Below are 13,891 nucleotides of genomic sequence, written 5' to 3'. Positions count from 1 at the left end.
AATGCTGAATTCTTCCCTGCATTTACATTATATATATATACATATATATATATATACATATACATACGTATATACGTATATACATATATATGTGTGTGTGTATGTGTGTGTATATATATATATATATATATAATCTATAAAATCCCTGTCTTTCAGGGTACCATGATCTCTGGTAATGAAAGAAAGATTCAGATAAAGTTAAGGATGTTGTGGTACCTTTGCTGTATATATCCATCACCAAAAATTCCTTTCATATTCATTATCCTGAAGAACTAGGCCATACTGGCAGCATGAGTCAGCACACAAGGCATCCCCAGAGACATGAAACACAGAATGAACCCCAGACCTATGTAGAGCAATGCACCTAAGAACACAAGATCCCATTCTGTTATACTGAACTGCCCTGATGCATTTCCAGTTGGTAGACAATCCCTCCATCCCTCCCTAACCAATATCTTTCATTTATCTCATTCTCACTGCATCTATCTTTCCCCTTTCTCCTCTTCTCTAAGAACAAATGCTTGACTAGCAGTGTGGTTGGTCAAACTTCATACCCTAGTAGGAGAGTTTTTACTAATTTTATGTATTTGCTGACAGCAACCACAACATGGGAGAAAGGTAGGTACCTTGTCTTTTTGTTTTTTGGAGGGCAATTGGGGTTAAGTGACTTGGCCAAGGTCACATGGCTATTTTTTTGTGTTAAGTGTCTGAGGCCGGATCCTATACCCAGGTCCTCCTGACTGCAGGGCCAGTGCTCTATTCACTGTGCCACCCAGCCACCCCTAGGTACCTTGGTTGATGCTATGGGCATCAGCTGTTGCCTTCCTATTCCAAACAGCTCAGCTACTGTGACTTTCTCATTGTGGTATCAATTTCTGGTAAATAGGTATTGAGATCAGGGAATTTGGCAGGAAAACTGTGATTTTTTCCTTCGTCACCTCATGTTTCAGTGACCACAATAGGCTCCTAAATCATCTCCTTGCCTCTTCTCTGTCCTTTCTAATATATCTTGTAAAACACTATTGTGATTTTAATCTTCATAAAACTCCAAATGTTTCCCAATTGTCTCCAGCACCAAGTCTAAATATCTCTCATTTGTCATTCAACACCTTCAGCAATCTAGTTTACCCTTGTTTTTATTCACATATTTATGACATATAATTTAGTATTTATGGCTACGTTTTATGATTTATGACTCAGTTTTGATTACTCTCCGGTATGCTCTTTCTGTTCTAGTTAGGCATTACTTATTATTCTTGTACACAACAGGTTTTCTCATATCTGTACCTTCATGGAGGTCAGTTTTCACTTTTTCAATCTGAATTTTTTTTTCATGATGGACCTCCTTGACAGTCTGGAAAAGTCTATGTTCCTCTCCTCAGGATAATACTTTCAAAAGTATAAAATAAAATATTTAGTATTTTAAAGGAAATCAGTTATCTTGAAAAACAGCTGTATATCTACATCTAAATTTATTGCTCATCCATCCATCCATTCATCTATCTATCTATCTGTCATCTAAACAAAGTCAAGTTCATGAAACCCAGATAAAGAACCCCATGCCCTAAAGAGATTCTAAATTTCTTGATTGCACTATCTGTCCTATATATTTTTCTGCTTAGTGTCTAATACCAGACTGGACACATATTTATTGCTTAAAATATTTGCTAGTTGGTTGATTAATTGTAGGCAGGCACTAGGTTCCTCTCAATAGATCTGAGATAAAAGGTTGGAGGAAAGCTGGCTGAAAGGAGTTTTGGCAATCATCCTAAACGTATGCTGACTTAATCTGTTCATCCCCACTAGCTATCATCCTTGCTTTCTCTTCCTCCTTTCAGTTAAACTCCTGGAGAGCCCTGTGTATAGCAGATGCCTCCACTTCTTTTCCTCTCACTCTCTTAACTCTTTGCAGTCTGGCTTCTGACCTCTTCATTCAACTGAAACTGTTCTTTCCAAAGTTGCCAATAATTTTTCAATTGCCAAATCTAATGGCCGTTCCTCGATCCTCATCTTTTTTGATCTCTCCGCAGCCTTTGACATTGTCAATCACCCACTTCTCCCTGTTACTCTCTTTCCAGATGCTTTGTGTTACTGCTCTCTCTTGGTCCTCCTTCCCCCTCTTCCCCCCCCCCCCCCCACTGCTCCCGGTAGGGCGGCCAATCTCCTAGGATCTGTCCTCGATTTCACCATTTTGCTTTGTGATCTCATCAGCTTCTGCCATTTCAATTTATAAATATATATATATATATATATATATATATATATATATATATATATATATATATATATATATGACTCTCAGATCTACTTGTCCAGTCCTAATTTCTCTCCTGACTTTCAGTTTATCATCTCCAGTGACCTATTAGATATATCAAACTGGCTGTCCTGTAGACATAGCTTAACAGAGTCAGAATTAAAATCATTAACTCTCCCGCACACCATCCCCTCTTCCTAATTTCTCTCTTACTACTGAGGGTACCACCATCCTCCCAGTCCCTCTGGCTCATAGTATCCTTGGGTATCCTCCTTAGGTATTATCCTTGATGCTTCACAATTTCTTGCCCCCTCCCCCCCTTTTCCAATCAGCTGTCAAGTACTGTTGTTTCTATCTTTGTAACATCTCCCATACATGCCTCCTTCTTCTCTCCTCTGACACTTCCACCGCTCTGGTGTGGGCCCTCATTATGTCATGCCTGGATTGTTGCAATAGTCTGCTGGTAAGTCTGCCTAACTCAAGTCTCTCTACGCCAATCTCCTCCATAGCTGTCATGTCAAAGTGGTTTTCCTAAAACACAGGTCTGACTATATTATACCCCCCCCCCCCGCCCCCTGCCACTCCTCTCACCCATTTAATAAACTCCAATCTCTCTTTCATGAATCCTCTGGTATTCAAAGATCATCATAGCTTGTCCCTTCACTACACCTTTCCAGTCTTTTAAACCGTACTCCCTTCCATCCTCCCTGTGATCTAATGGTACTGATCTCCTTGCTGTTCCTTGCACAGGACACTTCAGATGCCACCTCCTGTTGGACTGTCCCCCATGCCTGGAAGGCTCTCCCTCCACACGGCTGCCTCATGGCTTCCTTCAAGGCTCAGCTGAAGTTTCACCTTCTGCAAGAAGCCTCCCTAGTCCTCTTTAATCTGAATTCCTTCCCTCTGAGACCATTCCCAGTTTATCTGGCACATAGCTTGCTAGGATTCAGTCGTTTTTATGTATGTTAGATTGTGTGCTCTTTGAATGCAAGGAATGGTTGTTTTTGGTCTTTCTTTGCATCCTTATTATTTAGCACATTGCCTGGTAGGTGCTTGATAAATGTTCTTGACTCAGTAACTTGAGAAGCTAGGCAGGGATCTTGAAACCATAGACAAACCTTAGAAAAGTACTCAATGCCATATTTAATGCCATAGGAGGATCATTTTATGGAACTAGAGATGGTGGGGGGCTAAGGGGTGGGATAAGAGGTGGAGACATGATGGATATCTTCATATATTTAAAGAAAATGAGGGATTAGGCTTGTTTTTCTTGACCCTAGAAAGAAAAATCAGGAGAAATGTGTGGGAATGGCAAATTTGAACTTGATGTCAAGATTAAAATTGTACAAAAGCAGAGTAAACAGCCTCAGGAGGAGTGTAGTTTTTGCCTCATTGGAGGTCTTAAATCAAAGGCTAGGGGAACTTTGACATTTGTTAGGTGGGTTATAGAGGCATTCCTATTCAGGAGTGGGTTAGACCATATGGTCACTGAGGGCCCAGCTAATTCAGAACTTCTGTGATTCCACCATATTTATTGAATGTTTAGTGCTTTAAGAATGGTTCGGTGTGAGTTACAAATATGTGCCCAACTTGATCTTTAGGGAAAATCCGAGGCTAGATTCAGAAATGGTTGGTAATAGAATGATGACTGAGAAAGACTAGATGCTACCTATGTGTTTGTATTTTAAAGAAATCTTAACCTAAACAGCATATAATTTCTTTGCACATAGGAATTAGCAATACTAATTGATAATTAAAATTGTTACCCATTCTGATGGTGGCAGTTAGGAGGCCAGGGGATAGATTGCCTGACATGGAGTCAGGAAGAGTTGAATTCAAATCTGGTCTCATACATTTACTAGCTGTGTGACCCTGGACAAGTCACCTAACCCTGTTTGCCTCAGTTTCCCCATCTGTAAAATGAGCTAGAGAAGGAAATGGTAAACTACTCTAGTGTCTTTGCCAAGAAATCCCCATATGGGGTCACAAAGAGTTAGACACAACTGAAATGATTGAACAACCCATTCTAATAAAAAGTTCTCTTTTTATGAGGGGCAAAACATGGGGGAGAATATATTTGCCAAGGGTATTCACCACTGTAATGGAGGAGATTGAATACAGAGTCTAAGCCTAAAGAAAGATTCCCTACAGATGGTGATGTCCTACAAATGCTACCATTCCTGGATTATATTCTGCTGATGGCATTAAAGTTGGTATCATTTTAGAACATCCAAATGAGATTTAAAGTCTCTCAAAAGAAATAAATTTATTTAATGGGAGGGAGAGTGGCAAGTATAAAGGGTGGGGTAAGTGGTGAGGGCCCAGACATTAGAGCATGCTCAGATTTCCCCTTCCTGGGGGGTTTTACAGGACATGGGTAAATGTCAGTCCCTGCCTGTTCCAGTCCAATATGTGAAACCTTGAAAGCCTATGTCTAGTCATGTGTAACTGAAGGGATGGTGATAAATGATGATGAAAAGTTTTCTAATTGGTTACAGAGCCAGAAGAAGTGGTGCCTCATGAGGTGATAAGCTGGAACTGATGACCCCTCAGTCTCACAGTATCTTATCCTTCTTGGCATTGAGTGAGGCAAGGACTACTCTGAGCTGCTGGGTAGGGGCAGTGGCAGCAAGCCACTTGTCCAAGAGCATGTGGTAACATGTTTCATTTGTGTTTATTCTTTCTCGATCCTATGCCAATAAGTGTTCCTAGAGGAGACTGCCTGAAAAATTGTGGACTTGGGAGATCCAGAGGTTTTATCAAAACCAGAGTGACCAGAGGCTTGAGTAAAGGCTGCCAGAATGACAATGGCCAACGAGAGAGAGAAAGTACCTACAGACCAAAGTGGAGAAATAATCCCACTGGTGACTAGAAGTAACAGCAGTGAACATTGGAGTGGTTATGGCCAATGACAGAGATAATGCCAGCAGATAAGAGTGGAAAAACAGGCATCAAAGGGCATTGGTAGTTTTATCCCTGGTGATGAGGAGATGTGCTAGGTATGGACTCTACAAAGGCACTAGTCCTCAGAGGCCAGTAGAGAGCTAAGCAGAGCAAAGTATGATAATTCCACAATGGGAGAAAGAATTCCCGGGACCAGGAGTTTCAAGGTAACTCTTGGCTCCATGTATCCTATTTGTACCTGAATACCGTTGTACTTTACATATGAGTCTAGTCTCCTCAAGGACCACGTGTATGCAGTGTAAGAATGGGTCCTGGTTTGGATTTTTTCTTACTGTTGTTTTCATTATATCTTCTCAGTAAATCCTTTTTCTACCTAATAGAGTTCAACTAATTCTGATTAATAATAGGGCTGGGGGCTCATGAGCCCTCAGGGTTAACTGAAAGAACTTAGGAGTTGGAGAAGTGAACCATAGGGGAAAAAATCACATGGATGAAGATTACCTCCTCTCCAGACAAGTCAAAGAACACTAGAGTGTCCTAGGAATTTGAGTTGATGATCACTGAAAGGGTAATGAGAAGGGCATGATGAGATCTGACAAACCACAACACTTTACAAATTAGGGATTATGCAGCAGTAGTGATGTGAGGGGATGTTATCCAAGAAACTATCAGAAAGAGCATCCACTGGTCATGTAATGAGCATAAAGCCTAGCCCAGCGATAGCCTGCTGCTCCACAGGTCCCACTGCCGTGACAAGAGAATAGAAGTTTAGGACATCGTATGGCCGTACTGTGGTCAATTTGTGGGAAGCCAATGGGATGGGCAGGCACATATAGGTTGTCATTTACATTGTTTGTGGGAATTCTCAAATAAATAAAGTCAGAATCTCAAAAAAGTTTGACTTTTAAAATCCCAATAAAGATATAACAATTTACATGGAATCAGTAGTAGCTGACATTAAAATAAGATCTTATCTTTATGTGGTGCTTTTACTTTCTTTTCACCCAGCAGTGCTATGAAGTAGGAAGTACAAATTTACGCCCATTTTACAGATGAGATGACAGAAGCACAGAAAGGCTGATCAGCTTCCCCAGGATCACACCCTGAGTAGGTGACTGAACTGAGCCTGGTACTCATTTTCTGTCTCCTGATCCAGACCTCCTTCTTCTACACAATGCTCACTTGGGGTGAAAGAACGGGAGGGAAAGGCCAAAGGGATTTATTAAGCATCTATATGTGCCAGCTACTGTGCTAAGAACTTTATACATATGATCTCACTTGATCCTTACAATATCCTGGTGGGGTAGGTGCTATTACTATGCCCATTCTACAGTTTAGAAAACTTTTCTGACAGAGGTGAAGTGACTTGTCCAGGGTCACACAGTAAGCATGTGAGGCTGGATTTGAACTCAGGTTTTCCAAAGTCCACAGTCACAGTATTCTATTCATCTGCTTTTAAAGCTTGGCTTTGAATCCCAAGCCTATAATAAGATGAAAAATATCATAGTTGGAAATGTAGTTCCAGATTCCACTTAATTAAAATAGGAGAACAGAGAGATGTCATATAAGAAAATGATACTATCCAAATAATCTTTGGATGAGGTGTGTGTGTGTGTGTGTGTGTGTGTGTGTGTGTATGTGTGTATGGAATGTACATTCTATTTATTTCTGGAATGGTCAGACAAGTTGAGAAAGCAAAACACCATTAATGATATGGTGTACAGATCTAAATATTCAGTTTGCCAACTTTTATAAACAGTAGCATTTTAAGGTCCACGGGGCACTTTTCTTATAATAACCCTATGAGAGAGGTGGTATAAGTATCATTATCCCCATTAGACAGATGAGGAAAGTCAGGGTCAGAAAGGTTAAGTGATTTTCCCATGGTCGTACAGTGAGTCAACTCTAGAAGCAAGATGGAAATGTGGATCTGCTAATGAGTATATTGTTTATTCCATTTTCCTCTACTGCCTCTCAGTTTTTCTTTGGAAGGGTAATAAATCCACCTCCACTTGTATCGGTGTGTTCAATGATCTTTTTTATTGGCAGGAGGTAGTTGTGGGGATAAAATTTAAGAGTGAAGGATATTACTGTTGAACCTCAAGATGGATGCTTCAGAAACATTAGGGTCTCTTGGACTTTGAAGTGGTGTAGGGCCATATAGCCTATTAGCTGTACTCTTTAAAATATAATGAGAACATCTGGGTTTAAAATGCTCCTTGGGCCCTCCTATATATTAATAAACAATGTCTCCATTTTCTATTCTTGTAAAAACCATGTGGTATGGGAAAGCCATGGGTATGGGAAGTAACTTGGCAGTTTTTTTCTCAAAACATATGAGCAGGCCTGTGTCCCAAAGAGATCCACACTGAGCTTCCAACTGGATCCAAAATATTTGCCATGTGAGAATGAGTGAGTTAGCGGGAGAAACAGTGTTTACACAAAATCACTGTTTCAAATTCTGCACCTTGTTTGTTGGCAAAAGCACAGGAAAATGAAACCTCTGTGAATCAGCTGTTTCAACATAAACATCATCATCTGTTGGCTTTCTTATAAATGAATTTGTGTATAAACAACCCATGAGAATGTTTTTGTCCCAACGCTGTATACATTATGGGGAATTTTCAAGTGGGGTGAAGGGAGGACGAAAAGCAGACAAATCAGGGCAGTGGTAGAATTGTCCTTTCTCTTACATGTAAACAGTAGGCGCTCAGCACATACTTAGAAAGACAGTTCAAATGTGGTTACAGACACTTATTAGCTGTCTGATCCTGGGCAAGTCACTTAATTGCTGTCTGCCTCAGTTTCCCCACTGTAAAACAGCACTTATGGCCTAAGGTTGTTTGAAGGTCAAATGAGTAAAACAATGTGCACAGTTCCTGGCACATAGTGGGTGCTTAATAAAAGCTTTTCCTCCTCCCCCCACTCCCATTGACCTCATTTCCCTAATCTATAAAATGGGGATAATAATAGCATTTACTTCACAGGGTTGTTGTGAGGATAAAATGAGATAATATTTATAAACTGCTTTATAAAAACCTTAAAGCTGTGTTATTGTTGTTAACTATTACTCAGAAGGTAGCCTGGACCAATTGAGAATTGGACCCAGAGTTAAGGACAGACCTAGGCCTACATTTTGCCTCTGAGACTTGGGTTGCTATATCATGGGCAAACCACTTGACCTCTTTACCTCAGTTTCCTCATCTGGGAAAGGAAAATATTATTATTATTTTTGGAGGCAATCAGGGTTAAGTGACTTGCCCAGGTCTCATAGCTAACAAGTGTCTGAGGCTGGATTTGAACTCAGGTCTTCCTTACTCCAGGGCCAGTGCCACTTCGCTGTCCCCAAAATGCAATTAATCAGATGGTAAGTTCACAGATTTTGAGATGTACGTGACTATAGAGGCCATCTATTTTGACCTTGTCATTTTACAGGTGAGAAATTTAACACAGGGAGGGGCAAAGTGATTTTCCCAGGTTCACACAGATAGGAAGTGGCAGAGCTGGGGATTTCATTCCAAATCTGGTGAGCTTCAAGCACTCTTTTGGCTATAAATGCTATAATTGTGTGACCTATGTTTAGCAGAGTTTGAGTCACTGAAAACACACAAAGCTGTTAAACCTAATTCTAAACATCCAGAGTCAGGGGTGGCCCTAGGTAAAATTGTGACGTAGGCCAAGCTGATCTTTGTAGGGTCAGCTACTTTTCCATAGAGGAGGCCAATGCTCCCATGCTCTTTCCTCTAGTCACCTTTAACAATGAACTTGCCTGTTTTGTTCACACTAACGCAAAAATGACTGAGAATGCCTCTTCTATAGCGTTTTGTTAAATGTGATTCAATTCAATAGATGAAATGATAGATCCCTAAACATTCAGAATTTGGAGGGAATCTTAGGCGGTCATTCAATCCAACCCAATCATTGAGGTGATGAAACAGTCATAAAGGGGTAGGGCCTCATTGGTGACTAATTTTTGCCTCCAAATCCATTGATAACTGAATTGAATTTAAAACAACATTTATTGATTATCTACTGTTTACAGAGCTCTGTACTGGGTTAGATCATACAAACATTATGCAAGACAGGGACTCTGCCATCATGAAATTAACAGTTGAGTAGACTGAATTTTCAGAGTATTGGAACTTTTAGATAAAAGGATGAAGCTTGGAGAAGAGGAAGAGAGAAGGGAGAATTTCACTAATGAGTCAATGAAAAAGTATTTCTCTGGGCAGGGGGGAGCTTTCTCAACCCTGAACCCATACCGGTGTGTGGTTTTCTACTGTGTCTTAGTTTAGCTTGAGTCATGGCATTGTTGCTTCAGCTAGAATAAAAGCCTGGCCACTGTTTAGGAGTCAGAATCTCCACCCATCTGTGCCATGGCTACACACCCTTTCAAAGCTACATAATCCAGGGTTTACAACACAACTGAGAAATAAAAAAAATGCAGTTGTAATCCTTCTTGGAACAGAATAATGGCTAACATTTATGTAGTGCTTGAAAGTTTGCAAAACACTTGATACTATTTCATTTGATCTTTACTACAACCCCGAGAGGTAGGCATTGTTATTATTATTATTATTATTCCCATTTTTATTGATGCGGAAACTGAATAGGACAGAGGTTGTGAGTTGCCTTGGGTCATACATCAAGTGTCTGAGTCAGGATTTGAATTCATGCTTTAATGATTCCAAGTTCAGGGCTCTACCCACTCTTGCCTGAACTTAGCTGCTTGGACAGTAAGTTCTCTCAGAATCACAATCTTCAGAGTTAGAAAAGGCCTCTGAGGTCATCTAGGCCAACCTGCATAGGGGCCCCTTCTACAATATTCCTGAGAAATAGTCATCCAGGTTTTACTTGAAGACCTTCAGAGATCTCCAGTAATGGGATGCTCTCTGCCATGAAGCTGTCCATCCTAGCACTGGGAAATTTTAATTTTTGGTAAGGATTTTATCAAATGGGGCAAAATCTGCCTCTCACATATTTCTACCCAGTGGGCTTGTCCTGACCTCTGGGACTAAGCAAATCAAATCTAATTGTTCTTCCACATATTACTTCCTTCCTTTTCTTTTCTTCCCTTCCCTTCTCTTTTCCCTTCCCATCTTTCTTCTCTCCCCTTCTCTTTTCCTTTCCCTTCCCTCCCTTTTTCTCCCTTCCCTTCCCTTCCCTTCCCTTCCCTTCCCTTCCCTTCCCTTCCCTTCCCTTCCCTTCCCTTCCCTTTCCTTTCCGCCACTTTGCTATCTTATTTGTGTTACTCTGGATTTACTCTAGCCTTTTAAAATGTGGCATCATGTTTAAAATACTGACTGCCATCTAGCTGTGTTTCTGCATACCTAGGTGGCAAAATGGATAGAGAACTCTGGGCCTGGAGTCAGAAGAACCACAGTTCAAATCTGATCTCAGACACTTACTAACTGTGTGACTCTGGGCAAGTCATTTAAGCTCTGCCTGCATAAAACTGGAGAAGAAAATGCCAAATCACTCCAGTATTTTTGCCCAGAAAACCCCATGGACAATATGGTTGATGGGGTCATAAAGAGTCAGACACAGGTGGTCAATAACCCAATACTCCTGTTATAAGGGGCAGTTAGGTGGCACAGTGGATAGATAGAGTGTTGGCCCTGGAGTCTGAAGCACCTGAAGTCAAATCCAGCATCAGACAATTACTAGCTATGTGGTCTTGGGCAAGTCACTTAAACCTGTTTGCCTCACTTTCCTCATCTGTAAAATGAGCTGGAGGAGGAAATGGCAAACCACTCTAGTATGTTCGCCAAGAAAACCCCAAATGGGGTCACAAAAAGTCAGACAGAAAGAGTCAGACATGGCTAATTAGACTACAGAACAACAGCCATGTTGCCCAGGATAGATGGTGGAATCTGAGCTGGGCCTTTAATTAAAGGCTGAATTTTGGTAGCTGAAGCCATGAGGGGGCATTATTTCTAAGCATGAAGAAGGACATATGGAAATGTCTAGGAGAGTAAGGAGCCCTGTTCACTTGGAGCATATGCTAAGGGAAAGGCAGGGATGGAAAATATGAGTTGACATAGAGGTTGGAGGGAGGCTGTGGAGGACTAATTATTGACATCAATATTAATGGCTGGACTTTGCCGGAAGAAAGAATTGTGGTTAAGAGAAGTGATGTACAGACAGAAAAGGGACTTCAGTCTCCATTGTGTGTATAGATACATTAGACTTTTTAACTGCCTTTGGTTAATCCATTAGGAGGAAAGATCTATAATTTTTTAATGGCTTCCAGACAAAAGCCATGTCTCTATTCCATCTACCATACTATAATCAACTCTTATTTATTTCTGCTAATGGAAGGGTACAGTGGCATGAATAATCTAAAATATTAGACAATACAAATATAGCTTTAGCTTTGTGATCTCTCTTATAGATTCCCCACCCTAGCAGATTTACCTTTTTTATGCTTTGCTCCTAATTTCACCTAATATAATGTCCTTTTTATAGAGAGAGACCACTGCTGCCCAGTTCCAACAGAGCTTTTGCTTTGAGTTGGGATGGATTTATTCTGAGTCCTTGAGACCCTGGGCAAATATCTGAGGAAACTGGGGATGGAGATGGAGGAACCTGTATTTCAACCAACGGAAATAACAGATCATCTTGCAAATGACTTGTCATTCCCTATCATCCCCAAAGAGTGGATAATGGAAAGAAGGGTCAGAAAACCTGCTGGTTGGTAGAGAGACTAGAGTGAAATTAAAAAAAAGTCCTTACATAATCTACTTTTTTCTAAGCAATGCCAATGATGGCAGTGGGATCACAGATTTAAAGCTAGGCAGGACAGTAATGGCCATGTAATCAAAGTTCCTCACTTGAAATCAAAGCTCAGAGAGGTTAATTGACTTTTCCCAAGATCAAACAGGAAGTGACTGGCAGGATTTGAATTCAAGCCTTTTTACTGGAAATCAAACACTATGATTTACTTAATGTACTACACTATTGATGATAACCAGGGTCATAACCAGTCAGTGCTCTTATCCATCTGAGCAGTATTTATAGAACATTAAATATATAAAGAAAATAGGCTAGTATCTTGTCCCAGAACTCTGTTTCTATGAATTCCCCTTTAAAAAGCTGAGGTTAGAATGACAATAGTAAGTTCACATTTATAAAGCACTTGTGCGTCTACTGAAAACCTTTAATGACAATAATAATTCATATTTCTATAATTGAAGGCTTACAAAGCATTTTCCTTACAAGTCCATGACATAGGTAGTCTTTTCCTATTCATTTTCCAGATGGGGAAACTAAGGCTCAGATTGGTCTTATATAGATGGGAAGTGTAGGAGCTGGGCTGTGAGACCAAGTCTTTCCACTTCAAAGCCAGCATGCTTTCCACTACATAAACAAATCCCTTTTCAAAAATGCCCATATTCCTGCAATCATTCCCTCATTTGCCTCCCTGCTTCTGCTACAGGGATAGACTGGGGTTGTCTTTTGGGGATCTTGCTTCATCACCATTGAGACCCACCCACCTCTTCACATTACAGGTGAGTAGAATGAAACTTCAAGAAGTATAACTTTTGTAATACAAGCAAACCCTTGGACTTCCTTATGCAATCAATCAATTTATTAATTTACTTATTAAACAGACTGAAAATGCAGTCCACACTCTATCCCCATGTCGGAATTTCTCTGACACTGGAAACTCTCTTTGGAAGAAAGTTTTAACACTGACACAATCATATACCTTTTGCTTGGCCAGAATGGATACAACCTGAAAGTTTTGACCTGGTGATCAGTTCTGCACAACATCATCCCTAGAAACAACCTCTCTGGGGGTCTTGGGAAAGAAAGCCTTGGGTCATGAAGAATAGTGACAGGCCAGATGAATGTCTCTTTCTTCTTGTCGGTTTCTTTCCTTTCCCCATGTCTCCCAATTCCTCTGGTAGGACTGTTTGCTATGAACACACCTGAGGCAGCCAAGAGGCGGGAAGTTTGTCTTACCTGCTGCCGTGGAGATGCCCAAGAATCGACAGGAATACTCCAACCCGGTCCAAAATGCCTGCCACTTCATCCTTCTGGAGGCGGGGGCAGCCAGCCTGGAGAGGCAGCCCAGGCTGCACTTGCTAGCTAGCCCTGGATCTTGCCAGCATGTTTCCCTAGAAGAACGCAAGGACTTGCAAGAGCTCCCAGAGTCCCAATGACCTTTCTGAAAGAGGCATCCCCTCCCATTTTGTTTCCTAGAGGACCGTGCCTGCAGAGGCCCTGGAGGGCAGAGTGGAAGCAAAACAGGTTGTGGCTACATTCAGCCAGCTAATGCTGCTTGGGTTACCTCCCAGAAGTGTGAATAAAAATCACCTTCCCTGCTCTCAGCCTTGCTCCCCCTTCCTACAATGTCTCAATGGTTGTGCTTAATAATTACCTTGTCAGAATTCCTTTCTGAGGCTGTAGCTATGTGATGCTGGGTACACTGTGGCTTCACCCCCCCTCTGCCCCCCCTCAGCTTCACTTTGGAGTTGCTGTTGGATTGTAGATCAATCTGATTAAAGGCACATAAACTCCTTAGCGCTGGAGGGCAGATCACAACAGCATGAATTAACCATTTGTGGCCAGGGACAGATTGGGGTTCCTTGTCCAAATCTCTTCATTTAAAAAGCTATGCATTGCACCTGACCTGTGAACCCAAACTGGAGCCCAACTGGAGATTATGTCATGCATTGAAGTGTGTGTGTGTGTGTGTGTGTGTGTGTGTGTGTGTGTGTGTGTGTG

General features: G+C 41.1%; 1 protein-coding gene across 1 annotated transcript in view; it reads right to left on the bottom strand.

Moving 5' to 3' along the window:
- Positions 1-13,479, bottom strand: part of TMEM72 (transmembrane protein 72) — a 52,281-nt gene extending 38,802 nt beyond the window's left edge. Inside the window, exon 1 of the mRNA XM_069071250.1 lies at positions 13,127-13,479. Within this exon, the coding sequence (XP_068927351.1) occupies positions 13,127-13,196 (70 nt within the window). The 5' untranslated portion in view covers positions 13,197-13,479. The remainder of the gene's footprint in view (positions 1-13,126) is intronic.
- Between the last annotated feature and the right edge of the window lie 412 nt (positions 13,480-13,891).

Source organism: Petaurus breviceps, unplaced genomic scaffold (genome assembly GCF_028583685.1).
Source record: "Petaurus breviceps papuanus isolate PSGF00001 unplaced genomic scaffold, PetGlider_PUasm1.0 90825, whole genome shotgun sequence".
Taxonomy (NCBI): domain Eukaryota; kingdom Metazoa; phylum Chordata; class Mammalia; order Diprotodontia; family Petauridae; genus Petaurus; species Petaurus breviceps.
Note: the sequence above shows the minus strand (reverse complement) of the source record. Positions and strands in the feature narration are given on the sequence as shown.